The sequence below is a fragment of the Monodon monoceros genome, unplaced genomic scaffold (assembly GCF_005190385.1).
Source record: "Monodon monoceros isolate NGI ecotype Baffin Bay Population unplaced genomic scaffold, NGI_Narwhal_1 Super_Scaffold_17, whole genome shotgun sequence".
Lineage (NCBI taxonomy): Eukaryota > Metazoa > Chordata > Mammalia > Artiodactyla > Monodontidae > Monodon > Monodon monoceros.
This window is the reverse complement of record NW_021703773.1, coordinates 34,957,163-34,985,053: the sequence shown is the minus strand read 5'-3', so window position 1 is coordinate 34,985,053 and position 27,891 is coordinate 34,957,163. Positions and strand designations below refer to the sequence as shown.

Below are 27,891 nucleotides of genomic sequence, written 5' to 3'. Positions count from 1 at the left end.
CTTAGTCCTGCCCCGAAAAAAGTGAGAAGGAAAAACCCCAAACCCTCGCCAGCAACCGCTGAAACGACCCTCAGATCCCGAGATCTGAAACTGCAGCGATTTCGAAGAAGTCGGAGGCCTGGGCGCGGCCACGAGCCGTGCCGTCCGAGGACCCGGGGCGGCGGGGCGACCGTGCAGGTGCCGGCCCAGCGGCCTCGGCGCGCGTTCGCGGGCGCCAGATGGAAGCCAAGGGCGAAACCCAAGCGCCGCTACGGCACAGGGGGCGGGCGGCCCGGGCGCGGCCGCTCGTGCGCCGGCCCGGAAGGTCGCCGGCCGGCCGGGACGAGGAAGCGCCGGCGACCTGGGCGTGGAGTCCCGCCACCTTCCGGCCACGCGGCGGCCCCGCCTCCTCTCCCGACTTCCTTCCCGGGCGGGACGGCGGGACAGCGGCGGCGGCGGGGACTGGCGCCGGCCTGCAGGTCGCGGGCGGGGAGCGGAGGGGCGGCCGGGGCAGCGGGCCCCGCGGGGACGCCCCCCTCCCGGTCCAACGTGCTGCCGGGGAAGCGGCGCGGGGCCGGCGGCGCTTGGTCAACCTCGCGGGGCGCGCGGCGGCCTCCGGGGCGTCCGAGAGGAGCTGCCACGTGGGCGGCGGGGCCGGTGGCTGCGTCCCGGGGTTGGCCTCGAGGGGCGGGAGGAGCGTGGCTTGCGGCCGGGCCGGTGACCAGCCGTGTCTCCCTGGGTCCGTTCTGCAGCGGGGCTGCAGGGCACCAGCGAGCGCTAATCCTAAGCCGGTAGTAAGTTCCCTTCCCTCCGCTCTCCTTCTTCGCTCTCCTTCCTCGCCTGGCCTCCTGTCTACCCAGCACCCCTCCGGGCCCCCAGCAGCGGTTTTGGATGCTGCCCCTTAAACCGTGTGGTAAACCAGTTCCGTCCAGCGTCGCTTCGCGTTAAGAGGGTTTACAGGACCCTTAGGATCGGGGAAGCGTACCTAGTGGGTAACCAGGTTCCCAGCAGGCACCGACGTGCTGCACGGTCGCGTCAGCTTCACAGCTAGGTCCCGAAGCCCAGCTGTTGGGAAAGCCTCCCCGTCCTTCAGCCCTTGACATTAAAAATCAGACTTTTCCCTGAGAGCCACCGGGTTTCTGCGTTGTTGCCCTCCTTCCTTGCCCTTGGTTCATCTCCCTCGAAAGGATCCCCCCACCCGCTTACTGGAAGCTTTAGGTCCCTTCAGGGCTCTCTCCCTGTTGGAGAGACCGCTTGTGCCTGCCCGGGAGTAGAGCGCAGTGTTACCGAAATCTTGCCTTACTCACGACACTTGGCAGTCTTCATCGTTTCTCCTCTTTTGGTTCAGTACTCACAGTGGATAACGTCTGTCCCACCTGGGGAAACTAAGGGAAAGGGAAGGCACACATGAATATCACAGTTGGGACAGCTCCAAATGGAATCCAACTGGCATGGAGAATAATCCAGTGTGGTTTAGGGAGAGTTACTTATATTCTCTGAGCCTCTGTCTAAGAAGGGTGTTAGTTACCTTTAGCTCAGAACGAGGCTTCAGTGAGATAATGTGTATAACCTTCAACAGTGTCTGAAATATATTAGATGATCAATAAGTGTTCTCCTTTCCCTTGCCCTCTTTTGCTGGCTCCATTTGATAAGGGAGAGAGGTAAAGGATGACAGTGATTTGTAGGGCAGGCATGTGTAGTAACTGGCAAAAAAATCCTATGAGAAAGCAGTAAATAGATGTAATATCTGGGAATGCGCAGCCATACAAGCCGAATCCAAACTTCCGAAATAGTAACTTAATTTCTTATTTTTTTTTTTTCTGAAGACCAGAGACCGTCTGGGGTTCATGTGCTGTGATTTCTGATTGATAAATGTAAATTGAAATTGTCTGAGTTTGGAGATCCAAAGTTGAAATGTGCTTTGGGTTGAACTGGAAAGCAGATTGACCAAAATGTCTTTGTCCACTGCTATTTTGTTGTGTTTTTTTTCTAGACCCAGCATGAGTGAATTTCACTGTAAAAAACGTGATGACTATTTGGAATGGCCTGAGTATTTCATGGCAGTGGCCTTCTTATCGGCACAGAGGAGCAAAGATCCAAACTCCCAGGTAAGTGAGTTGTTTTTTTTGTTTGTTTGTTTGTTTTTTTGCGGTACGCGGGCCTCTCACTGTTGTGGCCTCTCCCGTTGCGGAGCACAGGCTCCGGACGCGCAGGCTCAGCGGCCATGGCTCACGGGCCCAGCTGCTCCGCGGCACGTGGGATCTTCCCGGACCGGGGCACGAACCCGTGTCCGCTGCATTGGCAGGCGGACTCTCAACCACTGCGCCACCAGGGAGGCCCGGTAAGTGAGTTTTACAGGAGAATGTTTGGACACTCACAGACACGGAGGTACCTACAAGTGAGCAAATTACAAGAGGAAGAGGCTCAGTGGACACCTGCCAACTTACAAAAAACAGAGGAAATCTGCTGTCTTTTGTGCTGCATTCCTGCCTGCTTACCTCTTCCTGTGAGAGAGTAAATTGTCACATGCCATCGTTAACTGCCTCTCGTACCCCAAGGAGACAGAGCTCTTAGCCCCTCCAGAAGTAGCGTGCCCATCTTGGAGCTCTGCAGGCGTCTGGTCTCCCTTACTGCCTCTCCACTGGCAGACCAGCCACCCGAAGTCACCAAGCCTTTGGGCATGTCTTCCTGTAGGTCGGAGCCTGCATCGTGAATGCAGAAAACAAGATTGTGGGCATTGGGTACAATGGAATGCCAAATGGATGCAGCGATGACCTCTTGCCTTGGAGGAGGACAGCGGAGAGTATACTGGATACCAAATACCCTTACGGTAGGGCATGTTGTGTGTTCCATTCTGCTTGTGTCATAGCCTCGGTGAGTGCTTAAATACGGTAGATGGTCAGAAAGCATCATCTTCCTTTTCAGTTGTTACCGACAGCTGGAAAGAAAAAAACCCTATTGAAGTACCGCAATTTCCCCTAAGTGCCAAAGGGAGCCAAGAAGTGGAGGCGTGGTAGTGGTCACACAGCCTGGCCCTGGGGCCAGGGCTCTGTCATGGGCCTCGCGTGTTTCACTGGTGGTGGGCTTCTCTGCAGAGTGCCACAGCCCCCGGGGGAGGTGGCTGTGAAATGGGCACGGTGGCCCTGCCATTTGTTTCTTGGCTGCTTGGGAGCGGGGCCAGCTAACCAAGTACTGGCCAGGGCTTTGCTCTGATGAGAAGCAGCGTGCATTTCCACCTACTGAGGAAATCTGGCTCAAGCTCATCTCTGGGAAGCAGGACACAAGCTGTGAGCTGGACACCCGGAGAGGGATGATGCAGTCGCTTGCTCCTGTTTCCCCGGGCGCCACATTCCCAGAGTGGCCGCTGGCCAGACCGCGAGCCAGATGCGCACGCCGCGAGACCTTTGGCCTGGCCGACTCTGGTTTTCATCTTTAAATTAGGAGAGGATGCTTGTTATAATCTGTTGGCTATCTGAGCCCCAGGGGGACTCACTTCAGAGATTATCAGAGATTATCTGGGAGTGACCAGCCAAGCCTCCCTTTTCCTTTAACTCCCTGGAGAATATGCAACTAATGCTGTAAAGAGGCACATCGGGCTGCAAATGCTGGTTGCTGAATTTTCTTAACGTTTGGACCTGAATTTATGTCTGGAAATGAACAGACTGCCTCTGCTGGAAGTAACGTAGATGCAGGCCATCCGAATGGGAAAGCTGTGCCCTCAGGAAATAAGGGTCAGGTGTCGTGTGAGCCCTTTCTGTTTCATTGGCTCTTCCCTGCTAGGTTTTCCTCTGGAGTTTTTCTCACGAAGAGCTCCAAGTCTACATGTAGCCTAAGTTATATATTTTTACTAATGTTCCTGGGCCTTAATCATGTTAAATAAGCCCCATAAATTTCTTTCTAAGCTGCTTCAGGGCAACTGCTTCGTTTTTTGAAAGAAAAAAAAAAAGTGCCTGGAGGTGGAGAAGGAATTGAAGAATGAGACTGGGGAGAGCTACAAAGCACTCAGGGTTCTCAGGGAATAGAACAGTTCCGTGATTAAGGGGATTTCATCGTCGGGTTAGTCCATTTAACTCGCCCCCTTGTCAGAGAAGGAAGAGTCGGATCCCGGGGAAAAGAGGGTAAAACTGCCTTTTCAGCCTCAGCTTTATAGCCGAGTGGAGCGCGGGAAAGATGTGCCGGTGTATTTGAGAAACTCGTGGTCACCCTGCTTTTGGTTCTGTATGCTTTCAGTGATGAGAAAGAAGGGAAATGATTCGTTCATTGTAGGCACACGCAAAGGTGCTTTTTCACAGGACAGTTCAACGTCCCATATAAAGATGAAAGGGTTGATGAATTCAAGGTCCACGGTGATGTGTGTAAGGACCGCAGCCCGTATTCACTGAGTCAGGATAGTGGGCTGTGGGTCCCGGCGCTGAGCTTCCCTGTAGAGGAGGCTGTGACGCTGAGGCTGGTGGCAAAACGATGCCAGTGGTCTGCACGGCATAGAGGGGTCCTCACTGGTTACCGGGCGGCTCTCCCGTAGGACCTGTGCCTCCTTCAATCACCATGAGCCCCAGGCACATTTCTGGCAGTGACCTAGAAGCCCAAGGCTTTGCAGCATATTTACCATCCCCCGACTTCCCACTTCCAGAACCTCTCCAGTAGCTAATTGTGTTTGTTCTGAGACACTTGCCTTTTGTCCAAGTTGGAGAGTACCTTTCAGAGCTCCTTTCCAGAAGGAATTAAAAAAAAAAAAAAAACCCACACAGGCATTTGTCCAGCTCCACTGATTGTTTTCTATTGAATGGTTGCTGAGTTTCAGGGCACTGGTTGTCTGTGTGCATTATTTTTTACTATCCATGTGATACCTCTAGGTTTTCAAAGCTCTTTGCCCCTTACTTATCAATTATTCATTTTACATGTAGCTGTGTTAGAATGTAGACAGTTTTCTTTCACGAGAGTAAGCCTATAATTTGATGTACTGTAAAAGTCGGAGAACGTATTAAGTGGTTTTTAAAAGGCATTTAGTATCACTACCATCATAATACATGTAAAGATGGACTTTAAGTCTGAATAACTATGACTGGCTGCAAAGTATCCACTCGGTCTTGTCTTTTGAAGGGATTTTGGGTCACAGAGAAGTAAATGTTTAGGTAGCCTTGGATGTAATAGAAATGTTTGGTGCTAATTGACTAAATGCAAATTCTTTTTTTCTGTTTTAAGACTTAAAGAAAATTAATTTAAAAAAATAAGTGATGGGGCTTCCCTGGTGGCGCAGTGGTTGAGAGTCCGCCTGCCGATGCAGGAGACAGGGGTTTGTGCCCCGGTCCGGGAAGATCCCACATGCCGCGGAGCGGCTGGGCCCGTGAGCCATGGCCGCTGAGCCTGCGCGTCCGGAGCCTGTGCTCCACAACGGGAGAGGCCGCAGCAGTGAGAGGCCCGCATACCGCAAAAAAAAAAAAAAAAAAAAGAAGTCAAAAAAATAAGTGATAATGTCTGGACTTGGGTGGGCGTTAACGGTGGCTGGGCTCCTGTCTCAGGGATGACTCTGTGTCCATCCCTGTAGAGGAGCTTTAGAGGTTATCTAGATTCCAGACCACTGGCTTCCTAATTCTTCTGAGTATATGGGGACCCTCTTAAATGTCAAAAAAACCTTCCAAGACCCCTATATAATGCTAGTTAAACTAGTAGTATCTTTTTAAAAAAACTGAGGTATAATTGACATACAAAGTTACATTAGTTACAGGTATAGGACATGATGGTTCATATGTATCAGTATTTGATATGTGTACAAAGTTTTTTTTCTTACCATGAAGATTTGCAAGACCTACTCTCTTAGCAACCTTCAAGTGTGCAGTACTGTATTATTATTAACTACAGTCACCATGCTGAACATCACAGGACTTCATTTCATAACTGGAAGTTTGTACCTCCCACCCACCTCCCCCCTCTGGCAACCACCCATCTGGTCTGTGTATCTGTGAGCTTGTTTTTGTTTTTTAGATTCCACACAAAAGTGAGATCATACCTTTTATTAGTATCTTTTGAGTAAGAAGATCCATGATGACAAAAAGCTATTTGATATCAGTAACACTTTGCATTAATCTGAACTTTCCTGATGTTTGGAAAAAAGTGTATGTAAGTGCTAGACATATGTTTGCCAGTCTGTGGACCGTCCCTGTAGCCCTGGCAGAACCTCAGTGGTACCTTGGGGTTTGTGCCCACAGGGTCTAAGCTACCCACTTCATTCATGGATGGGAACCTGAAGGCCCAGAAACGTTAAGTAACTAACACAATGCCACACAGGCAGGGTGACATCTTCTAATGCCGAGGCCAGCGCTCTGTGCTTCCTTGGGGGGGCAGTGGGGCACGGGAATTCGGCTTTTCTGAAGCGGGTACATGGCAGCACGGCGGGCCACCCATTTTCTTCTCGCTGTGCACTTGAGCAAACAGAGGTTTCAATGAAATGACCCCCCAGAGGTCGAGAGCTCAGGTGGTGGTGGCCTGCGCCCAGGATGAAGCAGGAAGCCGTTTGCACCTGGCTTCCCTTCACATTTCTCCCAAGGGGAGCTTGGGAACTGTGTAAGTTTAAGTTTACTGGTTAACATATATAGCTTAATTCTCCTTATTAATTCTGTAAGTTTGGAAGTCATTAGTCTTGATTGACACTCTGTGGAAGGGGAGGTAAACACAGAATACGTGTAACAGAGTAGGAAGATGGTGTTTTTTCTGGGCTGTGTCTCTAGAGAGGCATTTTTAAAGGGTGTTTTTGTTCTTCCAGGCTTAGGATCAAAACTTCATTGAAACGATTTGATTATAATGTGGTATTAATATGGAAAATGAAAATTCCCCCTGCCAAGGAAACTGCCTTTTATCTCATCTTTTTCCTGAGAAATCCAAAAGATAGTATGATGTCAGTAAGAGTAAGTGGCAGGAGGAAGCCAGCACTATTATAGTGACGCCTTTTCACATGAATGACAATGAAAAAAAAACTGGAAAGGAGCAGATATATCTAATTTACCTTGTAAAAAACTTCGGAAGACTTTAATTTTTATGAGGGGTGGTTGCTAACCCCAGAATGAAGCACTCAGCTGACACTTTCCGTTCCTTTCTCTTTGCAGGATTCATCAGAGTGAAGCACATTTAATCAAAATACCAATTTTATAAAATGGAGGCGAAATACTTGTGGTAATTCAGAGATCACTCTTTCCTCAGGTTTTCATAACCAATTTTGATGACATGGTTTACAGACCAGAGTGCTGGCATAGAATCAACTTCTTTCTTCCTTGGGAGCCATTGTTAAACTTCATGTTTTTAACAGAGCTCCCACGCCCATCAAACTTGAATGCATTTTCCTGCCATGCTGGTTCCCATTGGGGAAGGGATTTGTGGGGAAGCAGGCCTCTTTGCTTGGCCTCCTCTTCCATCCCAGTCAATCAAGAAGCCAGGATTGCTTTGGCTGTTGCATCGCACTCGTGGAGGGGACCATAGTCTTGATGTCCCAAGATGGGGGGTAGCCCCGCACTCTGATGCATCAGGCAGACATGGAGGCATGAGACTTTTTCCAGAGTCAGTTCATATTTATGCAGGAAAACTCTCACTGGTTAAGAATCTGCGCTTCCACTGCAGGGGCCGCGGGTTCGATCCCTGGTCGGGGGACTAAGAAATCCCACATGCCGTGCAGCGTGGCCAAAAAAAAAAAGTATAATGCTGGGAAGGAAAATGCTGGAAATTAATTAAGGCAAGAGTTCAGCGTGGCAGCTTGAAAAGGTTTTGCCAGCGTGTGGCAGTGCTTCTTTAAATTTTCTGTTTAAATGTAGTCTTTATTTTTCAGATGTAGCAGGTTGTTAAGCGTGCGTAGATGTCGTTTTAGGGATTACTTAGCCATTTACCTTTTACCCCTTTGAACGCTGACATTTTCCCGACTGCCATGCATGCGATGTGTGTCTTTGGCATCCAAAAGGTTAGTCTGGAGAAACTAACTTATCAGGAAGTTAGGAGGCTGATCCTTCTTAAGCTGCAACTTCCTCACAACGTAAGAGCTTCTTAGTAATTAAGATCAAATTTATTCCCTCAGCCGGTTGAAATTGAATGCCCTCTGGTTTTGTTAGGCAGATCCATGGACTTGATGACTTGCTGTTTCTTTTCCTGCAGAATTCTAATTTCACTGGTGGCGACCCAACATCCCTCCCCTGCCTAGCCATCCAGTACTTGTGGCCTGACAGTGGGCCTAATTAGGGACTTTTGTACAAAATAACTAGTGTAATCAATGGAAAACCTTGGAGCAAGTTTACAGTAAAAAAATAAAGTATATTGTTTTTATGAAAAGAGGGGCAAACTCGGGTTTCACCGTGCAGTGTTTTAGACAAACAGGGAAACACAATGGCTTATGAATGAGGCTCCCCCCAGCTTAACATAAGTGTATTTCACATTCAGGTGTAAGTGTTTATAAACAGCCTTCAGAAAAGAATAAATCATGATTTTGTTCATTTATTTGATTTTTATCTATACGTTTTAATCTATAAATTCAGGGCTAGTTATTTTCTAAGAGCTAGAGATTACTGTTTCACCATGAATGTCTACAAGGGATGTATAGTAACAATGTATTGTAACTACCTGTCCTGAAGAGCAGATGTAGGAAAAGCTCAAATGCTTATCTATAGGATCAAACCTACCCATAAAAATACACATATCGGTCTTTGTCTATAAAAAGTCAGTTTACTTCATGGACGTTTATAATAAAACTTAAAAATCATTCAAGGTTAGTGATTTCCAAATTGATGACCAGGAAGGGGGCTGAAGTTTGTCTTTGTACAATCTCTCTAAATAAAAGGTTTGTTGAGAGATTAATAGCGTCAACAAAATTTCAGGGCCACATTCAACCTATTTTAGGTTGTATTAAGTATGTGAGCTCATTAATTATCTGAATGATAAATATAACTTCTTTAATTCTCTATGTTGATAAGCCTTTGCTTAGAAACTCAGGGTTGCCATCATCGTGGTTCCAGGGAGCACCTGACACTCCTTGAACCTTGGAGTCTTTATTCTGTTGGTCTGTTCTGTCAGTTATGTGGGTTTTGATTGATCTATTCTGAAATTGGCCTGAATTATTAAGGTTTTGTTTTGAGTTTTTTTCATCAAGACTCTATCTTTCATAAGCTTTGTTAATACTGGTATTAAAGTAGAATATATATATATGTATATAGTTTGCTCCCAGAAATAGGCAATAAAATCTGGTTCCCGGAGATTTTTGCAACTATTTATATTGTTTATTACTTTTACTTCTTAGGACTTTTGTTTTATATTTGCGTGGTACCATACAAACCTTTAATATGCATGTTGGCTAAGAAAAGCTCCACAGTGCTTAAAATGACAATTATCAGGTTCAAGTGAGAGAATCCTAGACTGACTGTCCAGAGCCGGGGCTCCAGGGGTGGTGTATGTACATAAACCCAGGGATTGTGGGGTTGTCAGATACACGACTTGACATTCACTTCTCAATATCTTTTTGAAATAAATGATCACTGAGGACTCCTCCAGTTCTAGAGTTTTCGGGAAAAATTAAACAATATAGCTTTGATTTTATTTGATTAGGGCGCTGTTTCTCTGCTTAAGGGGTTTTAAGGGTGTTCGGGAAGCATCCTGGGGTGAAAGCTGCAGTAAACAGCTGTTGATGGCAGCGACACAGAGGGACTGTGCATCTGTGCGTGTGGACAAATTAATAGAGAGAAACAGGCTTTGTTCCCCTGCAACTCCTTCTAGTGATTCAGATCTGCTCCAGTTCTGAGATGAATATAAACCGATGGAGATGGTACACAGAGTGTAGGTTACCCCACAAACATGGATGAAAAAAGGTTGGAGGACAGCAATGAAGAAAAAGACCCCGTGCGTAAATACAAGAAAATATATATGAAGAGAGGAGAGACACTTAGAACTCTTTGGAGACAGGAGGTTATTCTAAGACCAAATAGAAAGAAAGGAGAAATCCTTTTGTGAATCAGTCCGTGTGGTGATGTTTATTGAAACATGGATACTGGCCTGGCTTCAGGAAATCCCTTGATAAATGGAGAATATTGGTGAAAGCAGGGTGGTTGGAATGTGCCCGTCTTCTCTCTGCTCATGCCATCTGACACGCAGGTCCTAGCCAGTGCATGGAGGTGTAAATTTCATCTCTGTGCTTTCAAGTGATAGATGCCGTAGTAAATTTAAAATATTGAATACGATAAGTGAGCATGAATTTTTAAATTCTACAATTAAAAGACTTTGTTCAAAATGCCATTAATTTTGAGTTTAGGTGGAAAAGGGAAGCAGAATTCCTCATGTCCTTTTTCCTTCTGCGAGTGAGTTATAACTTCTAACTTGACTTAGAAATTGAAATAAATACAAATGAGTCATCTACTCATATCAGTTTGAGTTGTCTGTTGGTGAGTTCTTAAGGCGTCTTGCTTTTTAAGAATTGTAACTATATTTTATAATATGTGACATTTCCCGAGTATGTTCACCTGTAGTTGTTCATTTACTCAGCAGATACTTACAGGTCATCTATTGTATGTATTCTGTGCCAGGTGCTCTACAGCAGTAAATAATGTACATGTTCTCTGTGTTCAAGGAGCTTGCAGACTGATGGTGGAGCAGGTAGACATGAATGGGATAAACAGATGGTATTGAATGTTTCTTTCTGAGGAAGTGACTGTTACACAGAGATCTGAAGGATTTGATGGGCCCCCGTCAGGTAAAGATGGCGTAATGGGTGTTTGGGGATGAGAACCGCGTTCCACAGAGAGAGATGCTTGGGTGAAGGCCCTGGAGGAGGAAGGCTCTAGATCACTGTGCAGCAAGGAGACCGTCTGGCCCAAGCCTAGCGGGTGAAGGCCGGAGTAACAAGGCAAGGCGGGGGCCCGCAGGGTCAGGAGTTTGGGGGGTGTGGGAAGTGGGTTGTTTGGGGGCAGGTGGAAACAGGGACACAGCCGAGGGCAGTTGCAGGAGGCGGGGCGAGAGGGCAGTGGGGAGGAGGTGGGGAGAGGGGTGCTTTGGAGGCAGCATCATGAGGGCTGGTGGTGCGGGGTTGGGGAGGGAGAACCGCTCCTTGCAAAGGTTCTGGTCGAGCGCCTACGTTTGGGGGAGGGGAGGGGGGGAGGTCTGGGCCTCTGGGGTTGAAGGTGTGTGTAAGAGCTCCCAGGGAGGGTGTGAGGTCAGCGGGTTGGGTGTGCGAGCAGACATCCGAGTCAGCGTGGCGTGCCAGCACTGGGTGGCATCACGGGTGTAGGCGAGGTGATGCAGGGAGAGGGTGCAGAGGCCGGGCCCTGGCCAGATCCCTGAGCGGCGGCTGGGGGAGTGGAAGGGCCCGCAGAGAAGGGCTGTGGTATCAGGAAGCACACAGGGCAGCGCTTCCAGAAGGCGGGAGGCCACGCCAGAGGCTGCCGAGAGGTCCGGGAAGGTGAGAACACGCCTGTGGGGTTAAGCACCGCGCAAGTCGTGCTGGCAGTGCAGGGGGCAGCTCCGTGGGGCGGGCCCGCTGGAAGGCAAACTGGAGCAGCTGAAGGAAGAGCGGAAGGCGAGGAAATGGGCAGGGCGGATGCAGATCTGGTTTTGAGATGTCTGGGAAGAGAGCAGAACGGCAGAAGCAGCCAGAAGGGAGGGGCTAAGGCAGAGGTGTGCGCCGTCTGTCCGAGGGGAGGGTCCGGGTGTGTTTGTCTGTCGTTACAGCACGCATTTGCTTGCAGCTGAGGATGGTCCAGGAGAGGGAGATGGATGAGGATGTGAGGGGGATGGCCCCCAAGCTCATGGATCAGCAATGAGGGGAGGACGAGGGCAGAGGGGCGGGTGACAGCCAACCTGCCACCTTCGGTTCATGGAGTCACAGGTGGAGACATGATCCACTGCAGCATTCCAGTGGAGGATGAGGGTGGTCACGAGCTGTAAGGGGACGGAGGCAGACGAGAGGTGGCTGTGTGGGGCAGGGAGCCGGGCCGCCCTGGAAACGTAGGTCAGGGTCGCAAGTGTGGTCTCTCCTGGGAGTCCTGAGTTAGATCCGGTAAGCCCCGTCTTCTCCACCCCAGACCGGGATCCGCGCGTCACCCGAGGTGTGCCTTGCAGAGCTGGGATCGATTAGAACACAGGTCCTGACTGCTGTTCCAGTGCCCATCGGTCGATCCCGGTTCACCTTTAAAAGCTGTTAACCCGAGAGAGAAGCTTTGAAGCTTGACAGTGGGTCTTTCCGTCACAACGCTGTCCAGCAGTGGTGAGTGTTCTGCTGCTATCTGTGCTTCCTCAGGACGTATTAGACGTCAAACAATGTATATATCGCGCGTGGACAGTGGAAAGGGAGGTGGGCTCAGCTCACACTGTCTCCACTCCCTCCTCCTTCTGACCTGGTTGTGTGTCCTTAGCACACAGGAAAGCAAAGTAATTAGAGTTCTGGGGGCTTTATTGTCAATAATGGAAACACCGCAGCCAGGAGTCTCTTTAGCCCTAAGCACTACCACTGGGGCTAAGTGGATCCCCTGGGTGCCCTGAGTTGCTGCCAGCAGCCTTAGCAAGAGGCAGTGAGGAGAAGGGGGCAGGGGAGGGAGGGAGGAAAAACGCCTGTCCTCCTGTCTGCCCAGCCGAGCAGCCCGGGAGGAAAGGTCAGGCGGCACCGACATTTACCAAGTCCATCTTCGGTGCTGTGCTCATCACAGATTTTAGTCCTGGTGGCGGGTCTCAGAGGCAGGTCTTTGTGTGTGTACGAAGATCACAATTTTTATTTTTTTTTTAATTTTAATTTAATTTAATTTTTTAACATCTTTATTGGAGTATAGAACTACCATACGACCCAGCAATCCCACTACTGGGCATATACCCTGAGAAAACCATCATTCAAAAAGAGTCATGTACCACAGTGTTCATTGCAGCTCTGTTTACAGTAGCCAGGACATGGCAGCAACCTAAGTGTCCATCAACAGATGAATGGATAAAGAAGATGTGGCACATATATACAATGGAATATTACTCAGCCATAAGAAGAAACGAAATTGAGTTATTTGTAGTGAGGTGGATGGACCTAGAGTCTGTCATACAGAGTGAAGTAGGTCTTTTTCTTTCAGGTTCATAGGCCAGGAGGCTGAGGCTTCACCGGATGCAAAGGGTCATTCACACAACTAGCAGCTGGGGGCAGGGGCAGAGTCTGAGGAGATGGCTGGGGTACATGCAGGAGGAAGCGGGGCTCTGGGGCGTCTCTGGACCAGCCCAAAGTCTTGTTCCAGGAGTGGCCTGGGCCACAGGCAGCTGAGCCTGAGGCTTCATGCAGAGCCTGGAGGATTTAACCGCCGTTTTGATTTTTTTTTACATTATTTTATTTTTTTAACATCCTTATTAGAGTATAATTGCTTTACAATGGTGTGTTAGTTTCTGCTTTACAACAAAATGAATCAGCTATACGTATACATATATCCCCATCTCTCTTCCCTCTTGCGTCTCCCACCCTCCCTATCCCACCCCTCTAGGTGGTCACAGAGCACGGAGCTGGTCTCCCTGTGCCATGCGGCTGCTTCCCACTAGCTATCTGTTTTACATTTGGTAGTGTATATATGTCCCTGCCGACTGCCTTTTGAGGGAGCTCATCCTCTTCAGATCCCAGATCTGGCCAGAATTCCCTTCTGCTGTCATTTTCTTCCAGCAGAGACCTCCTCTGGGCACAGGGTGGTAACAGAACAGACTCCAGATGTTTTCCAGGGGCAGGGCTGGGATCCTCTGCATTATCACTACTCCTTGTTTTTATTTTCACTTACAACCTTAGACTGTAATAATGGACGACTCTCCACTGGAGCTATGCGCCCCTCAATGCCAGAAGCTAGGAGGGCGCAGTTGCTTTATCTTCTGAACAGAAAAGCCACTAACTGTGCAGGGGGTGGGGTTGGCGGGGCAGTCGTATCCAGTTCTTAGCAGAGGGGTTCCCACTGTTTGGGGTGTGGCCAGGTGAGGCCCAAGTGCTGTCACCTGTCGCCTCTGCTTAGGAGGGCCCTGCTTCTGGCTCCCACAGGTCTTCATCATAGCAAGACCCAGCTGGATTGGACGCCGCTGTTCTCAGAAAACACTTGCAGTTCTGACTTGGTAACAGTGGCTTCACCGGCAGAATTCTCTCTAGTTCACAAAGCGATTTTCTGCCGTGCTCGGCATTGTAACCTTGCGAGTTAGGAAGGGAAGGTACTCATGTTCCTGTTCATCATTGAGTGAGGCTGGGCTTGAACCCTGGTGCCCCGGTGCAGGCAGATGCCAGGTTTTAGCCCCCTTGGTTCTGAAAGCCATCTGTAATCCAGATACATTTTTCTGCAGGAACAATATTGCCTGCGGATTCAGCTCCCCTCTGTCTACAAACGGTGCATTTAAGCCCTTGTTTCCTGGGTTTTTGCCACACTTCCCGCCTTCCGTGGCCTTTCTTCTGTGGTGCCTGCAGCCCTGGCTCTGGTTTGTCCGTGCTTGGGCGTCTCCTGCCTGGCGGGGCATGGGCTCTGCAGGGGGGACCTGCCAGCTCCTGCAGTGCCAGCACCCAGGCCTGTAGGCGCTCTGCCGGCAACCAAGACTTAGAACGACACGCATCTGGGAGGCGTCTACAGTTGGAAACCACTTTCCCTCCCTGCTGCAGCCCAGTGCCAAGGGATGCTCCTCTGGCGGGGGTAAGGGGGGACGGGGATGGGCAGAGCTCTATGTGAGAAGCCGTGGGAGGGAAGTAGGCTTTGGAGCATTAGCAGCTGTCAGAGAGGAAGACTGTGGCGGGGGCTCTGGGGCAGAGGCTGAGAAGCGCGGGCGGGGTCCACCAGGCCTGTGCCGCTGGGTTTGTCTCGGAGAAGTAATGTAGTTGTCCCTTCCTGAGCTGGTTCTCCCTCTCCCCTACCCACCGTAGCCTCAGATCCTTTGACTACTCAATAGCGAGTCCAGTCACTGCCTTACCAATATGGAAACTTCATGGAGCGGAGGTGAGGTAGAGGGGTGACGTTGTTTGGGGCCAGATTCTGGCTTTGGATTGGGGGTAGCCGTGACAGTGAACACTTTGCGACCTTTGTGGGGTGCTGGGGGTGGGAGGTTGGGGAAGGGTTAAATCTGGAGGCTACGCTCTTGTTTAGTTCTTGACTTGAAGGATGGGTCCTTTGCAGGCTGGTGGTGATAGATGAGGCCGTCAGGACATCTTTCAATAATTAAGAAATAAGTAGTTGAAATTCCATCCCAACTCCTGAAGCAGGGAAGCGCTTCCCTAAATGGATCTGTTAGAGGAGTGGGTGCACATCCCACCCCTCAGTGGAAGCCTTCATCGGGCACCTGAGGGGCACCCAGAGCAGGGGGGCACCCGTGCTCTGAGAGAGACGGGTCCGATTCAGCCACTCTGATCCCTGTATGACGCCAGAAGTCAAAACACTTGGACCCTGATTTCAAGAAGTAATGACCAAGAGCTTTGTCATCAGAAGTGGAGTATCGTGTAAAAATTAACGTTGCGTTATTTTTTTAAATGCACAGGTCAACCTTGAACTTGGGTACCCTGTTTTGTGTCAGTTATTAATTGCAGGCTGGAGCGTCCCACCTTTTCACGGCCCTGAGCGCACCCTTCTTGGCTCTCGAGTCTGGACCCTCCCTCTTGGCAGCAAGCTGAAGTGTCCGTGCTCAGAACGCTGGTGGCCGCCTGGCCCCGAGAACCGTCACAGCCATCAGTCAAGGGCACGGAGGCACTCCCCAGGGACGCCGAGCACGCTTGTACAGACCAGCCTGGAGAGTGTTGGCAGAAGGCAGGGCAGGTCGGGCTAAGTTCCAACAGGTGCTCTGTGTCTGGACCTTTTTCCTGCTCCTAACCCAGCTGTGTCACCAGGCTGCCCCACTTTCCAGGTCAGCCTTGGTGGAATAGCCCTCAGGCCCCAGGAAGTCATTTTCTTCAAGTAAAAATCCTGTACTACTAAAAATGAGGAATTTTAAACAACCTGGAGGCTTTCTCTAGCTGGAATAGAAACATAGTTTTCCTGACCCCAAATTTTATCAGGCCCCGGTATCTCCCATCATGTCCTGGTAGCCACATGACGATCAGTTTGGGGTAAAATCACGCTATTAAATTATTTGTGCAGCAGTTAGCAATTGTTTAGCCTTATTCTGAGGTTTCTTTTTTTTTCTTTTAAACCTATTTAAGTAACCTTAACAATGCTGCTGTCTGAAATAGATGTTGTATTAGTCTTACATGAAACGAGATGAAAGTTAAATCTATAAAATGTTGAATCTCTTAAATCTAACGAAGGATGGAATATATCCTGTTAATTTGTCAAACTTCTAGAGAAACGCCTACATGAGACAGTAAGGATTAATCAAGCCCTAGTAAGAGGGAATTTGAAAAATACAGTTTTCTAATTATGCAGTCTCTTCTCAGCGGGCCAAGGTTAATGCAGTTCTGAATTCTGACAGTTAGTAATACGAAAGAAAAAAAAAAAAAAGACCAAAGCATGTGAATTGTCTTATAGTTACCTGAAACAGAGGTTCTCCTTCTATCAATCAAGAACTTCATACGCGTTAATCTGATATTTTCAGCATTTGATTCTTTTCCTTTTAAACAATGTGGAGAATCGTTGAAGCTTCTTGTGTCACTCTTTGTGCTTAACAGATACACATGTAGTATTTGGAGATTTCTTTGGCTTATTGCTCAGCCATAGATGAGTAATTCTAGGTAAATGGAAAATTTGTCTTCTTGTGTGTATATAACAATTTAGCTTCTTTTGAATACTTTCTAGACACTGTGTATCTTTGGGATACTTGGTCCTGATTCCTGCTCTGAATGTAGAAACTAGGCTTATCTCGAGGTCAGTAGTAGAGCCATCCTCCTTGGTTGGTTTTTGTACTCAGCCCTATTTGTAGTTCTTGCTGCAGCTCTTCCGAAGCCACATCATAAAAACGCTAGCACTCAAAAAAGATAAATGTATTCTTTAATTTAGTGCCATCAGATATCTACGGAGTGTTTCTATCATAGTGAGAAAAGTTGCAGAGAAGACTCAGCCCACCCAGAGAAGAGGCCTGCAGAGGAGGTGGGAAAAATTGGGGTTAGAAATGTAGATTTCAGGGTTTTACAAGTAGATCTGTTCTCTGAGAATCTACGGATGGATGAATCCTTAAAGTCCAGGACTACGGGAGGAAAACGAAAGACCAGGGTTGAGCCTTGGGAAACGCCCAGAAATGTGAGAGCAGCACAGGGACCCACAGAGAGGTGGTCTGGTGATGCTGAACGGGTTAGAGTGGCGGTGTGGGGTGGTCACGCATCGAGGGCCAGCAGAGCAGGGAGCCCAGAGACTGCAGCCAGAAAAGGACTGCGTTTAGGTAACTATGAGGCCGCCCGGCAGGGTGTGGGGATAGCCTCCCGTCGGCTCACGGAGCAGATCCGACACATCACGTCTCTCCCCAGCTACGCACCACACGTTGGGGGCTTGGAATTAGCCCTGCAGGAGTATTTCCACCACAGACATCGGCAGAGGCTATAAATTAAGGCTTAGTTTTTTGTTTGTGTGTTTATAGTAGTTGGTTGTATGCGTGTAGTAGCACGTTACAGAGGCCAACAGGTTTCCGCAGACTGGTATTTCTTAAGCTTTTTACATGGCAACGCAGCAAACATAGTTTACACCCGGAACAGTTTTCAGGAACCTCCTTAACCTTGCCACGTGGGATGCATTCTGATCTCTCTCCTTCTCTTTCCACCTGTTTCCTTAAAAAGGAGGAAAAAATGCTGTTTATAACTCACTAAACTGATTTCAGGACCTACAGCTGAGAAAGCCTTGTTTTACAGAAAACTAGAGGTTCTATGTGCATCATAACGCCAAGAGGTGATTATTTTAAAAATACAGTAGCAGTTGTAGATAAGACAGTTTCATCTCGAAAGGAAGAAGAAAAGAGACGCAAAGTGCTGAAAAGGCGGCCTCTTCAGAATGGGGGCTAAGTGTATGTGTGTAAAGAAGAAGAAAAATGGGGCAGCGGGAGCCTGCATCATAGGAGATGCCTGGTGAGGGGCTGCCGAGAGCGGGGCCCAGCCCTTGGCGACAACAGAAGAGAAGCCTCATGTTTTGTTGCGACAGCCTGTCTTGGAGAAGGTCAGCTGTTCTAGAGGTTGAGGGAAGGAAACTGGACACGTGGGGAAAAGCTAAAAACCAGATTCCCTTGGGATTGTAAAAACTGCTTTTATTTAGCTAGTTGGAGCCACTGTTACTCCTGCAAACCAAAGAGCACAGCTTTAAGTGGCAAGCCTGGGCCTTGAACCCCGGGCTGACTCCTGTCGCAAAGCCGTTTTTCCAGACTTGCCTGAGAGGACGCGAATACAGGGAAGGACGCTCGGCCTTGCGGTCAGGCCAGCCAGGGCCCCGGAGCAAGCCCGTCGCAGGCAGGCCCTGCTGCTGGGTGCTCCTTGGGCCTGGAGCGGCCTCCTCCAGGCGGTTACCTGTTAAGTGACCAGTGGAGATGCCAGGCCAGGTGAATGAATCCCCAGCCTCCGCCCTGACTGGCCCACGTTAAACAAGCCGAATGGACAGTCGTCAGTCACGTTGGTCTGCCCAGAGGACAGTCTGGGTCCCGAGGCCTGTCTGCCTGGTGCCGCCTGGGCGGATCAGCCCCAGAGAGAAACACAGGGCGGTCTTGGAGGGTCAGGGCCGCAGAGACTGGAGGCCGTGGTGCCGAAAGGCTAGCCAGGCCAGAAACGCACAGCCTTTCAGACTTGAGGATCTGGACCCACAGCGCAGGGGGTCACGAGGTGGGAGGGGCCCGGCTCAGTGTCAGGGGCTTCGCAGGCCAGGGCTTCCTCCCCTTGACCCTCAGGTGCAGGCTGGGGAAGCAGGTGCCCGGTGGCTGGGGTGGGTGTTCGCCACGTCTGAGTTTGGGGTGTGCGGTGGTGAACGAGGGCAGCGAGGTGTGGAGGGGACGCCTGAGTTTCGCTCTTGTCATTGTCTGCTTTTGAACGTGTGGGATTGTGGGTTGTGACCTGTTCCCTTTACAGAGCCTCACGTGCGCCTGGCACTCAGCTGCTCTAAATGCCCGGGAGACCTCTTGTTTCTCTAACAAGAAGCTTTGTGTTTTCCGTCCTGTGATCTTGTGGTTAAGAGAAAGGACGTCTGTTTATAGTCCAGCGTGTTATTTCTGTAAACCACCCTTTACACAGGGGAGTCGGATGCTGCACGCGAGAATCTGTTTCATCTGATAGTTTTCGTTAATGAATCCAGACATAATGTATTTTGCCCCAGACTGCCTGGGATGAATTAGAGGAAGACAGTTGTAGTCAATGTGACAATTTTTAGAGATTCATAAGAGGACGATATCATAGAGTTTCCTAACAGATTCAGAAACTCTGGTCCTGAATATTAATACCAGCACCATCAAAAAATAGTTATTAGGTGGGAAAGCATATTTTTGATATTTGAATTTAAGAGGACTTTCTGTATTTCCCAACGTTGCCATCAAGAATTGGAATCTGAATTTCCTCCTTTATTCATTCAGTAAATATTTAACACCCGTATGTTCATGGCATAGCATTAGGCTCAGGGCGTTACACAGAACCTAGAAGCCTGGGCTGTGTCCTCAAGGGGGAAATAAAAGCAACAAGTTCCTCTAATTGTTTTTACACGGAGCAGTGTTGATACCAGCTTGGGAACATCTCAGTCACCAGGGAAGGAAATGGGGCCGGGGGGCCCCTCCGAGGCCAGTGCCCTGACAGCCCTGAGGGTCCCCCCACCCCTTGGGGTTTACGGGACAAGGTACAAGGAGCCAGGCTCGGGTCCCTCTGCAGCCGGTGAGGATTGTTCTCTGATGCGCTGTGATGTGATTAAGCACGGCTGCTTTTTTTCCCTTTAGATTTTCTTAACAATGCCAGAGACTGTCATTTCTACACACAACTAAATCGTGGTGTTCGTAGGCTAAGGTGAGCACTCGCCAGCATCTCCTGAGAAGGCTCCAGCTCAGCTTTCTGCCTGCAGGATTGCAGAGCTGCTGCAGGACTCACAGGGACACTTACAACGTCCCCTGAAGACGGGAGGCCTGGGGAGGACGGTGGACCAGGGGCTGGATCCTGTCTGAGCCAGAGTGGGCCCCCAGTAAAAGTTTATTGACTGAGTGAGGACATCCGAGCTAAAGTATACAAGAGCCATGAGTTTAGGCCACTCGTCTTTTAAGGCCTTGTCGACTAAAAGAAAAACGCAGAATGTGAGAGCCGAGAGTTGAGTTTTATTCAGGGTCCTACTGAGGACCAGAGCCAGGAGACAGCCTCTCAGAGACCCTCTGAGAGACAACTCTGAAGACGTAGCGAGGGAGGTCCATATATATACGGTCTCGGCTAAGGGGCTTGTGCGGTCAGCATACAGTATAACCAGTCACAAGGAAGAGATATCTCAGTTGATGAATTTAGTGCTTTCCTAAGTATGGGAAGATGCAAGAATCTGGGTTCATAAAAAGATTTTCTTGGAATTGATCCCTAATTTGTCCTGAAATGTGTATCTAACTAAGGGCCTGTCGTGCCTGTTTTCCCAAAGCACAGAGTGCGTCCTCCCGTTCTTTGCCCTGAATTCCTTTCAGGGCGCATGGTAGGTCAGCGGCTGCCGTGGCTGATGACTTGATCTTGTAGAACTGGGTGGTGGGCAAGATTCTTTGTTTTACAACCTCAGTGCTCCTGGACGAAGGTGCTCAGGGCAGGAGGGTGATAAGTTGGAGACAGAGGGGGAGACCTTCGAAGGCCCCCATGTTTATAATTAGAAGTTTTGTATGATTTGGACCAGGGCCAGATGGTAATTCATTCAGTAAACATTTATCTAGCACTCGTGTGCCTAGAGTGTGTTAGGTCCCCTGCAGATGTGAGAGGGTTCTACACGGCAGTGTTTTCTAAACGTGTCTGCAGCTTAGAATCATGAGGGAGAATCTCTGAAAAATTCCAAAGCCTAGGCCACACCCCAGACCATCACGGTCTCTAGGTGGGGGACACAGACATGGCGGTTTCCTCCTTGGGGGGTTCCACCAGGCAGACAAGTCTGCGAATCACCACCACAAGGAGAACAGTTTTAGAGAACGCACCCAGAAAAGTAAGTAATGATATTAGAAGTCAATACAGCAGCTCACAAAGCAGGTCAGGGGTTCTGGAGTAGATCCGAGAGGCAAATACTACGAGCCCCCTCAAAGGAGCACCTGTGGATTAGGTGGTGGGAACACCTAGCCTAGCAGCCTGGGAAGATGGGTGGGCGTCAGCAGGTGCGGGACAGGAGAGGAGGGAGCCTCCCCAACCTTGAACCCAGGCAAGGCTGGGGATGACCTTGGATCACCATTTGGGGATCACTGACCAGTCTGGCAAGAACTTGACTTTCCACGGCCATTAAGTGGATGGATGGTTTTCGTAGGGAAGGCAAACCGCTGGTTATCCGATGGCATTTTTCTTTGGTGTGTGTGGGCTGAGGGCCATGAGGTGCAGCAGATCCCTGGGGACAGAAATGCTCAGCTTCACTTCCTGATTCTCTTGCTCTCAGAATTGCCCTTTGCCCGCTTAGTGGCCCTGGCGAATATCCCTGCGTGAGCGTTATCAGCACACAAGTGAGCCGTTTTATGCTGGTGGTTCCGTCCCCGCCTTGTGGGTCTTGGGGAGCGGTGAGCCATCGCTCTGCTTGGGGTGGATGGGGACAATTGACCTTGGCTCCTCCTGGCTGCTGTAGGTGCTAACAGACCCAGGGCTGCTGCGGTCCACGCTGCTCATCGCCAACCTGTCAGACCACGTGGCCTGCATTTCTCAGTACTTTCCGTCTCTAATCAGTTTTTTAAAAATTGAGCCGGTTATCTGTGTTATTTCATAGGGGCAAACGGAATGCCTCAACACTCTTAGCGAATTCTTCATGAGCTTGCAATCTAAGTTTTTCTTTCTTTCTCCTTCAAACCCACAGTGTGCCACGCCGAGCTGAATGCCATTATGAACAAAAACTCAGCAGATGTGAAAGGCTGTACCATGTATGTCGCCTTGTTCCCGTGTAATGAATGTGCTAAGCTCATCATCCAGGCAGGTAGGACCCGGGCCGTTCCCATTTGTCACATTTGCCTTGCTGCCTGCTCACTGCAGATGTGTTTGATCTCAAATCGCTGTTGTTTAGATCTAAATTAACTGCGCTATCAGCTTTTGCAAGATATTTCCTGGGTTTTGTTTTTGAATGGTGCCAGGTATTCTAAGACTAATTGCATCCTCTGTGATTCTTAGCATGTTTTTAGTTTAGTTTGCAACTTCCTAAACTGCAAGCTGCCAAAAAACACCACCAGCATCGCATATAATTACTGTCAATTTACTATTCTCTGACATATTGTGCATAGATTAGGGGGGAGGGAGAGAAATGAACTTCTGTCAGAAACAAGGTCAGCTGGGAGTCTGTAAATGAAATTTTAATTTGTATCTAATATATGGTAGATATATGAGGACCTAAACATCTCTTTGCATATAAATGTCATAAGACTCAAATGGTACAACTTGAAGTTTTTCTTACATTACGGTTACCGTAAATCTGCACCATTGTGTTCGGAATATTTCACCTTTTTCAAACTGTCGCATCTAAGATTCAGCTACACTTTATCTCCATAAAGCTCTCGGCTTGAGATTTAAAGACTTACCACGTTAGCCAGATGTGTGCTTTAACGGGGCTGTTTATCCCGAGCCCTGGATCTCTGAGCAGAAGCGGTCTGGTGGAATCAGGATCAAAGATCTCAGTTAAGGAGTCTCGTGGGCTCCCTCCCTGGGGGTGTACGACCCTTCGCGAGTTTTCCTCGCCATCCTTAGCACAGCGGCGGCGGCAGGTGCATGGGAAGAGCAGCCTCCTGTGGTCCCTTTTTTTTTTTTTTTTTTTTGCGGTACGCGGGCCTCTCACTGCTGTGGCCTCTCCCGTTGCGGAGCACAGGCTCCGGACGCGCAGGCTCAGCGGCCATGGCTCACGGGCCCAGCCGCTCCGCGGCATGTGGGATCTTCCCGGACCAGGGCACAAACCCGTGTCCCCTGCATCGGCAGGCGGACTCTCAACCACTGCGCTACCAGGGAAGCCCCTGTGGTCCCTTCTGAGGCTCGTGGAGGAGCGAGTGATTGTCAAGTGCCCTCCAGATTCTTGGCCCTCAAGTTAGAACTGCCTGGTGAGACAGGGGTAGGAAACAGATCTGCCCTCTGTCAAGCTGGCTTGAACTGGTCTGCAGAGCCATTCCTGGCAGCACGGTGGTCCTCATCTCTGATTCTGCCAGTGTTCTCCACCACCCCCGTTAGCCTCTTGAGTTAGGAGTCGTTGCCTTGCGAATAAAGAAAATTTGATTGCCTGCAGTAAAGAAAATTTGTTAATCGGATCAAGGCTTGACTATTTGACATGTTTTCACTTTGCATTTATTTAAAAAAAATCCATAAAGACTGGAGGGCAGATTAAACAGAATCCATGTGCTGCTGTATTTGAGAGCAGCAGATACATATTTCAGTCACTGGACATTGTGTGCTCGCACCCTCAGGAAAGTTGATTAATCAGGCTCCTCCAGGGCTTCCGTCCGCATGCCTCTTGTTGTATCTCTGTGTGCACATAATGAGGTTTCTTTCATTGTTGCCTTTTAAGGGATAAAAGAAGTTATTTTCATGTCTGATAAATACCACGACAGCAATGAGACAAGAGCCGCGAGGCTCATGTTGGAAATGGCCGGGGTTTCCTTCAGGTGAGTGGGAGGCGTGTGGAGGAGAAGGCGCTGGAAGGCCTGATGAAGAAAACACACTTGACCTTGTCTGATGTTTAATTTCTATGTGGGATGCCTGACCTCCACACTTGGAAGCATCTTTTTATTTATTTTAAAAATTTATTTCTTAATTGAAGTATTGTTGATTTACAATGTTGTGCTAATTTCTGCCGTACGGCAAAGTGATTCAGTTATATATATGTCTGCCGTACGGCAAAGTGATTCAGTTATATATATGTATACATTCTTTTCCATTATGGTTTATCACAGGATACTGAATATAGTTCCCTGTGCTGTACAGTAGGACCTTGTTGTTTATGCATCCTGTATATAAAAGCTCACATCTGCTGACCCCAACCTCACACTCCGTCCCTCCCCCAACCCCTCCCCCTTGGCAACCACAAGTCTGTTCTCTATGTCCACGAGTCTGTTTCTGTTTCCTAGATAGGTTCATTTGTATCATATTCTAGGTTCCACATATAAGTGATATCATATGGTATTTGTCTTTCTCTTTCTGACTTCACTTAGTTTGATAATCTCTCGTTGCATCCATGTTGCTGCAAATGGCGTTATTTCGTTCTTTTTCATGGTTAGTAATATTCCATTGTGTGTGTGTGTGTGTGCACACACAACATCTTTCTTATCCATTCATCTGTCGATGGACATTCAGGTTGTTTCCATGTCTTGGCTATTGTGAATAGTGCTGCTATGAATATAGGGGTGCATGTATCTTTTTTGGATTAGAGTTTTGTCTGGGTATAGGAAGCATCTTTTTTAAATAGGATGGGCTAAGACTCTAAAGATTATTCTAAGGGTAGATTTTTATGGGCAGTGACAGAAGTAACTGAAGACAATCTGTGTAATGATTGCACTTTTAGTAGATTTCCAGGGCTTGAACTAATTATTCTGGTAGTGAGAAATTTTAAAATTCACAAGTTTTATAATATTAACATTAAATCTTTTTGCAGATGTAACAACTCTGGCATAAAATATTTAAGGTGAAAGTAACCTGCCAGGTTGGAACACTGGGAATTCTTTTTACAGTCATAGTTTACATTGAGATTTTAAGTCATTGATATTTATATGCTTTACCTTTGGTAGGCACAGATTGGGAGGTATGTGTTACTTACAAGTCAGTTCAACCACCTTTGGTTTCTGGTAGAAACTTCTTTTAGACTGAAAACTTTTGAAGAAGTTCCTTTATATATAGTCTTTGTGTCAGCAGTTGGGGTCCTTGTAATTGGTAACATACCTAACCTTTTGGGTTACTCATTAGGGATATAGGTTATACGTAATGAATCTCTTGCACTGTTGTGCCTTCTGAGACACAATTTATTTACATAACACTAATTAGATATTTACTGTATACTGATTTTTTTTAAGGAATATGTTTAGTCCCCATGTATGTTCTTTTCACCTGCTTGAGAAGGTATATTAATGAGTAAAAAATGTCATGGGTTTATTTTACTTCTGCATTTATAGAACATGGTTTTAAAAATGACTCCACTAGAGCTGGTTGTTTTGTATTGAGAGCAAAAGACAATTTGCTCTTTTTTTTGCTTTAGAGCAATCCCAAGTTGGCTGCAAAAATTTCCTAGACAATAAGATAAATCTGGTGGGGAAACTAGTCATTGGATGTCATGTCATGCAGCTAACTTGTTAGAAATCCTCTGACTTCCCGATAATTCATGAACTCAGCTAGCTGACGAACACACAAACCAAGCCGCCCCATGCATCTTTTTTTGTCTTAGTCTTTTCCGGTCCGTGTTTCTCTCGGTATGGTGCACTGTAATTGGCTCCTATAGAGACAAAATATCAAGCGAATACCGGGAAATTTTTTCCCTCCCCGCAGAAAATGTAGGTTAAGCCAAAGTAAACAAATGGCTCTAACTACTCACTAGATAATATCTTTATATGTTTTGTTTCTTACCTTTAGGAAATTCACACCAAAGTGCAGCCAGATTGTCATTGACTTTGATTCAATTAACAGCAGACCGAGTCAGACGCTCCAGTGACTTTCATCTCATTAAATCTCCAGAAGATTGGATTATCCTCTTCTAAGAAGCTGCTAATGCCTTTCATCTTAAAGTTACACATAACTTTTTAATAGCCGGGACGGCAAAAGTCGACATCTGAAGAATGTAAAAGCTCAAATCTTCCTGACTCGCTCTCCTGTCACGTGGAATCTGCATCTGTTGAAACTATCGATTTAGGGTGTAAAATAAAGGAGCTGTGGGTGCGCACGGGGCTGGAGCGGGCCCCTCCCCTCCTGTCCCCTGGTTCGCTGGGACGCTGGTGGCTGCGCAGAAGGGCGCCAGCCGTGCGTCATCCACTGCGTTTCACAGCCGTTCTTCAACGCCACGTATGCTGGGAGGACAAACAAATAACTGTGGCTGTGTGCCTACCGGGATGAGCAGACGCGCTGATCTGAACATCGGGCCCGAATGAAGCATCACATGTAATGCCCTTGGGGAAAGGAAAGGAGCCACAAGACAGTAGCATTAGTGTTTGCTTTCGAGAGTTGAGGGAGCCCCCAGCCGCCCAGCCGCCCGCCCAAAAGTCCTGGACGGGGTGCGCCTTCGTCCTGGCAGATGAGTGCAACTGAGCGGGCGTTCTTTCCCCCGCTCTGCTGTCCTGCCTCCCACAGGGCGGCGCCGCGGTGTGCCTCTGCGCGGTGGGGACCTCTGTTGTTCGTGCTTCTTATTCTGGCTTTGTGGGTGACACAGAGCTCTTACATTAGTTTATTTGAGTAATGAGTCGTTCCCGGGGAAGGCAGCCCGTCGCCCTGCGTCACCCCCAGGTCCACACCCTGCCCGGGGGCGGAGCCCCGCACCGCTGCTGCACGTGCCAGCACGGTTCATTCCCAGGGCTGCTGTCTCCCGTCCTGTAAGTGAAATGAACGTGAGGAGGTGTCAGTTCCGTCCAGATCTCTTGGTGACAGGAGCTCACTTGCGCTCCTGGTGCCCTGCCTTCATTGACACACATCTCACCTTCCTAATCACTTCGATTTGGGGGATGGGTGGCAGTGCACCTTGTCTTTAATCTCATTTCATTTTTATTAAATGTGCTCAGTACCTTCGTTGAGAAAATGGTTTCTTTATCCTAAAGATCATGACCGTTTTAAAGTGCTCTTACATCTTTATGAGTTTTTATTTTGTCTCTGAGGTTTTGGATTCCATATTCTGGGGCATGTCATTTCTGTGTTGTCTGTGAAGCACACTTGCACGTGTTTTAATGCTCAGAGAACAGTTTGAGGCACGGATGCCATGTGCCTTCCCCAGGGCTGAAGGGCGATGCGTCTCTATGGACCAGATTGAAGATGTCCGGGAAGGCTCTCTTCCCTCTCTCTCTCCATCGTGCCCTGCTCCTGTCTCAGGTCTGGCCATCTGATCTGACAGGTCGTCTCCACCACCCAATAGGTCCCAGGCCTCCTCCCTCCCATAATCCTCCAGTCTCCAGTGCTGGCTTATCTGCTGCTTTCCTACCGTATTCTTTCTCTAAATCTCCTTTTCTCGCCTCAAATTTTTTCTCTCTTATCTCCTCCAAACCCCCTGCCCTCTGCTCTAAAATGCATAAAACAAAAACAAAAGGTATATAGAAGCAAGAAATCAGTAAAGATATTTAAAGATAGAAAATATGTTAGATTTTTGTGTTGCTGTGAATGAGTTGTGAGCCCTTTCAGCAAGGAATGTGTCATTGTTTATGTCACATTCGTAAATATGTCTAGGGGCTAGTGCCCTGTACAGTCAGCCCTCTGTGTTTACGGATTTCTGCATCTGCGGATTCAACCAACCTCACATCGAAAATGTTCAGAAAAAAGTTCCAGAAAGTTCCGAAAAGCAAAACTCGGGTTTGCCGTGCACCTCACAGGCAGATACTGCGTGTTTTACGTATTGGAGGTCGGTTGCAGCCCTTCTTGAAGCAAGTCTCTCAGCGCCATTTTTTCAGCAGCATCTGCACACTTCATGTCTCTGCGTCACATTTTGATAATTCTCACAATATTTTAAACTTTTTCTTTACTAAGTTTATTACGGTGATCAGTGATCTTTGAGGTTTTACCGTTGCAAAAAGATTATACGACTCCCTGAAGGTTCTGATGATGGTTCGCATTTTTTAGCAATAAAGTATTCTTTGACTAAGGAATGTGCATTTTTTAGACATAATGCTGTTACGCACTTAATACACTACCGTAAACGTAACTTCTCTATGCACTTGGAAACCAAACAATGTGTGTGACTTGAT

At 48.3% G+C, this 27,891-nt stretch overlaps 1 protein-coding gene across 4 annotated transcripts; it reads left to right on the top strand.

Annotated features, from left to right (window-relative positions):
• On the top strand, positions 1–27,860 carry DCTD (dCMP deaminase). Of its 4 annotated transcripts, none has more exons than XM_029226445.1 (6): positions 1–177; positions 1,973–2,087; positions 2,674–2,809; positions 21,852–21,968; positions 23,535–23,631; positions 25,586–27,860. In XM_029226445.1, exons 2-6 carry the CDS (start codon positions 1,980–1,982, stop codon positions 25,662–25,664), a joined length of 537 nt encoding a protein of 178 aa, XP_029082278.1. In that variant the 5' UTR covers positions 1–177; positions 1,973–1,979; the 3' UTR covers positions 25,665–27,860. The 4 variants fall into 4 exon arrangements, with proteins under 4 accessions (XP_029082278.1, XP_029082276.1, XP_029082279.1 ...); XM_029226443.1 differs by lacking the exon at positions 1–177 and adding an exon at positions 219–454; XM_029226446.1 differs by lacking the exon at positions 1–177 and adding an exon at positions 422–458.
• Positions 27,861–27,891: the final 31 nt, after the last annotated feature.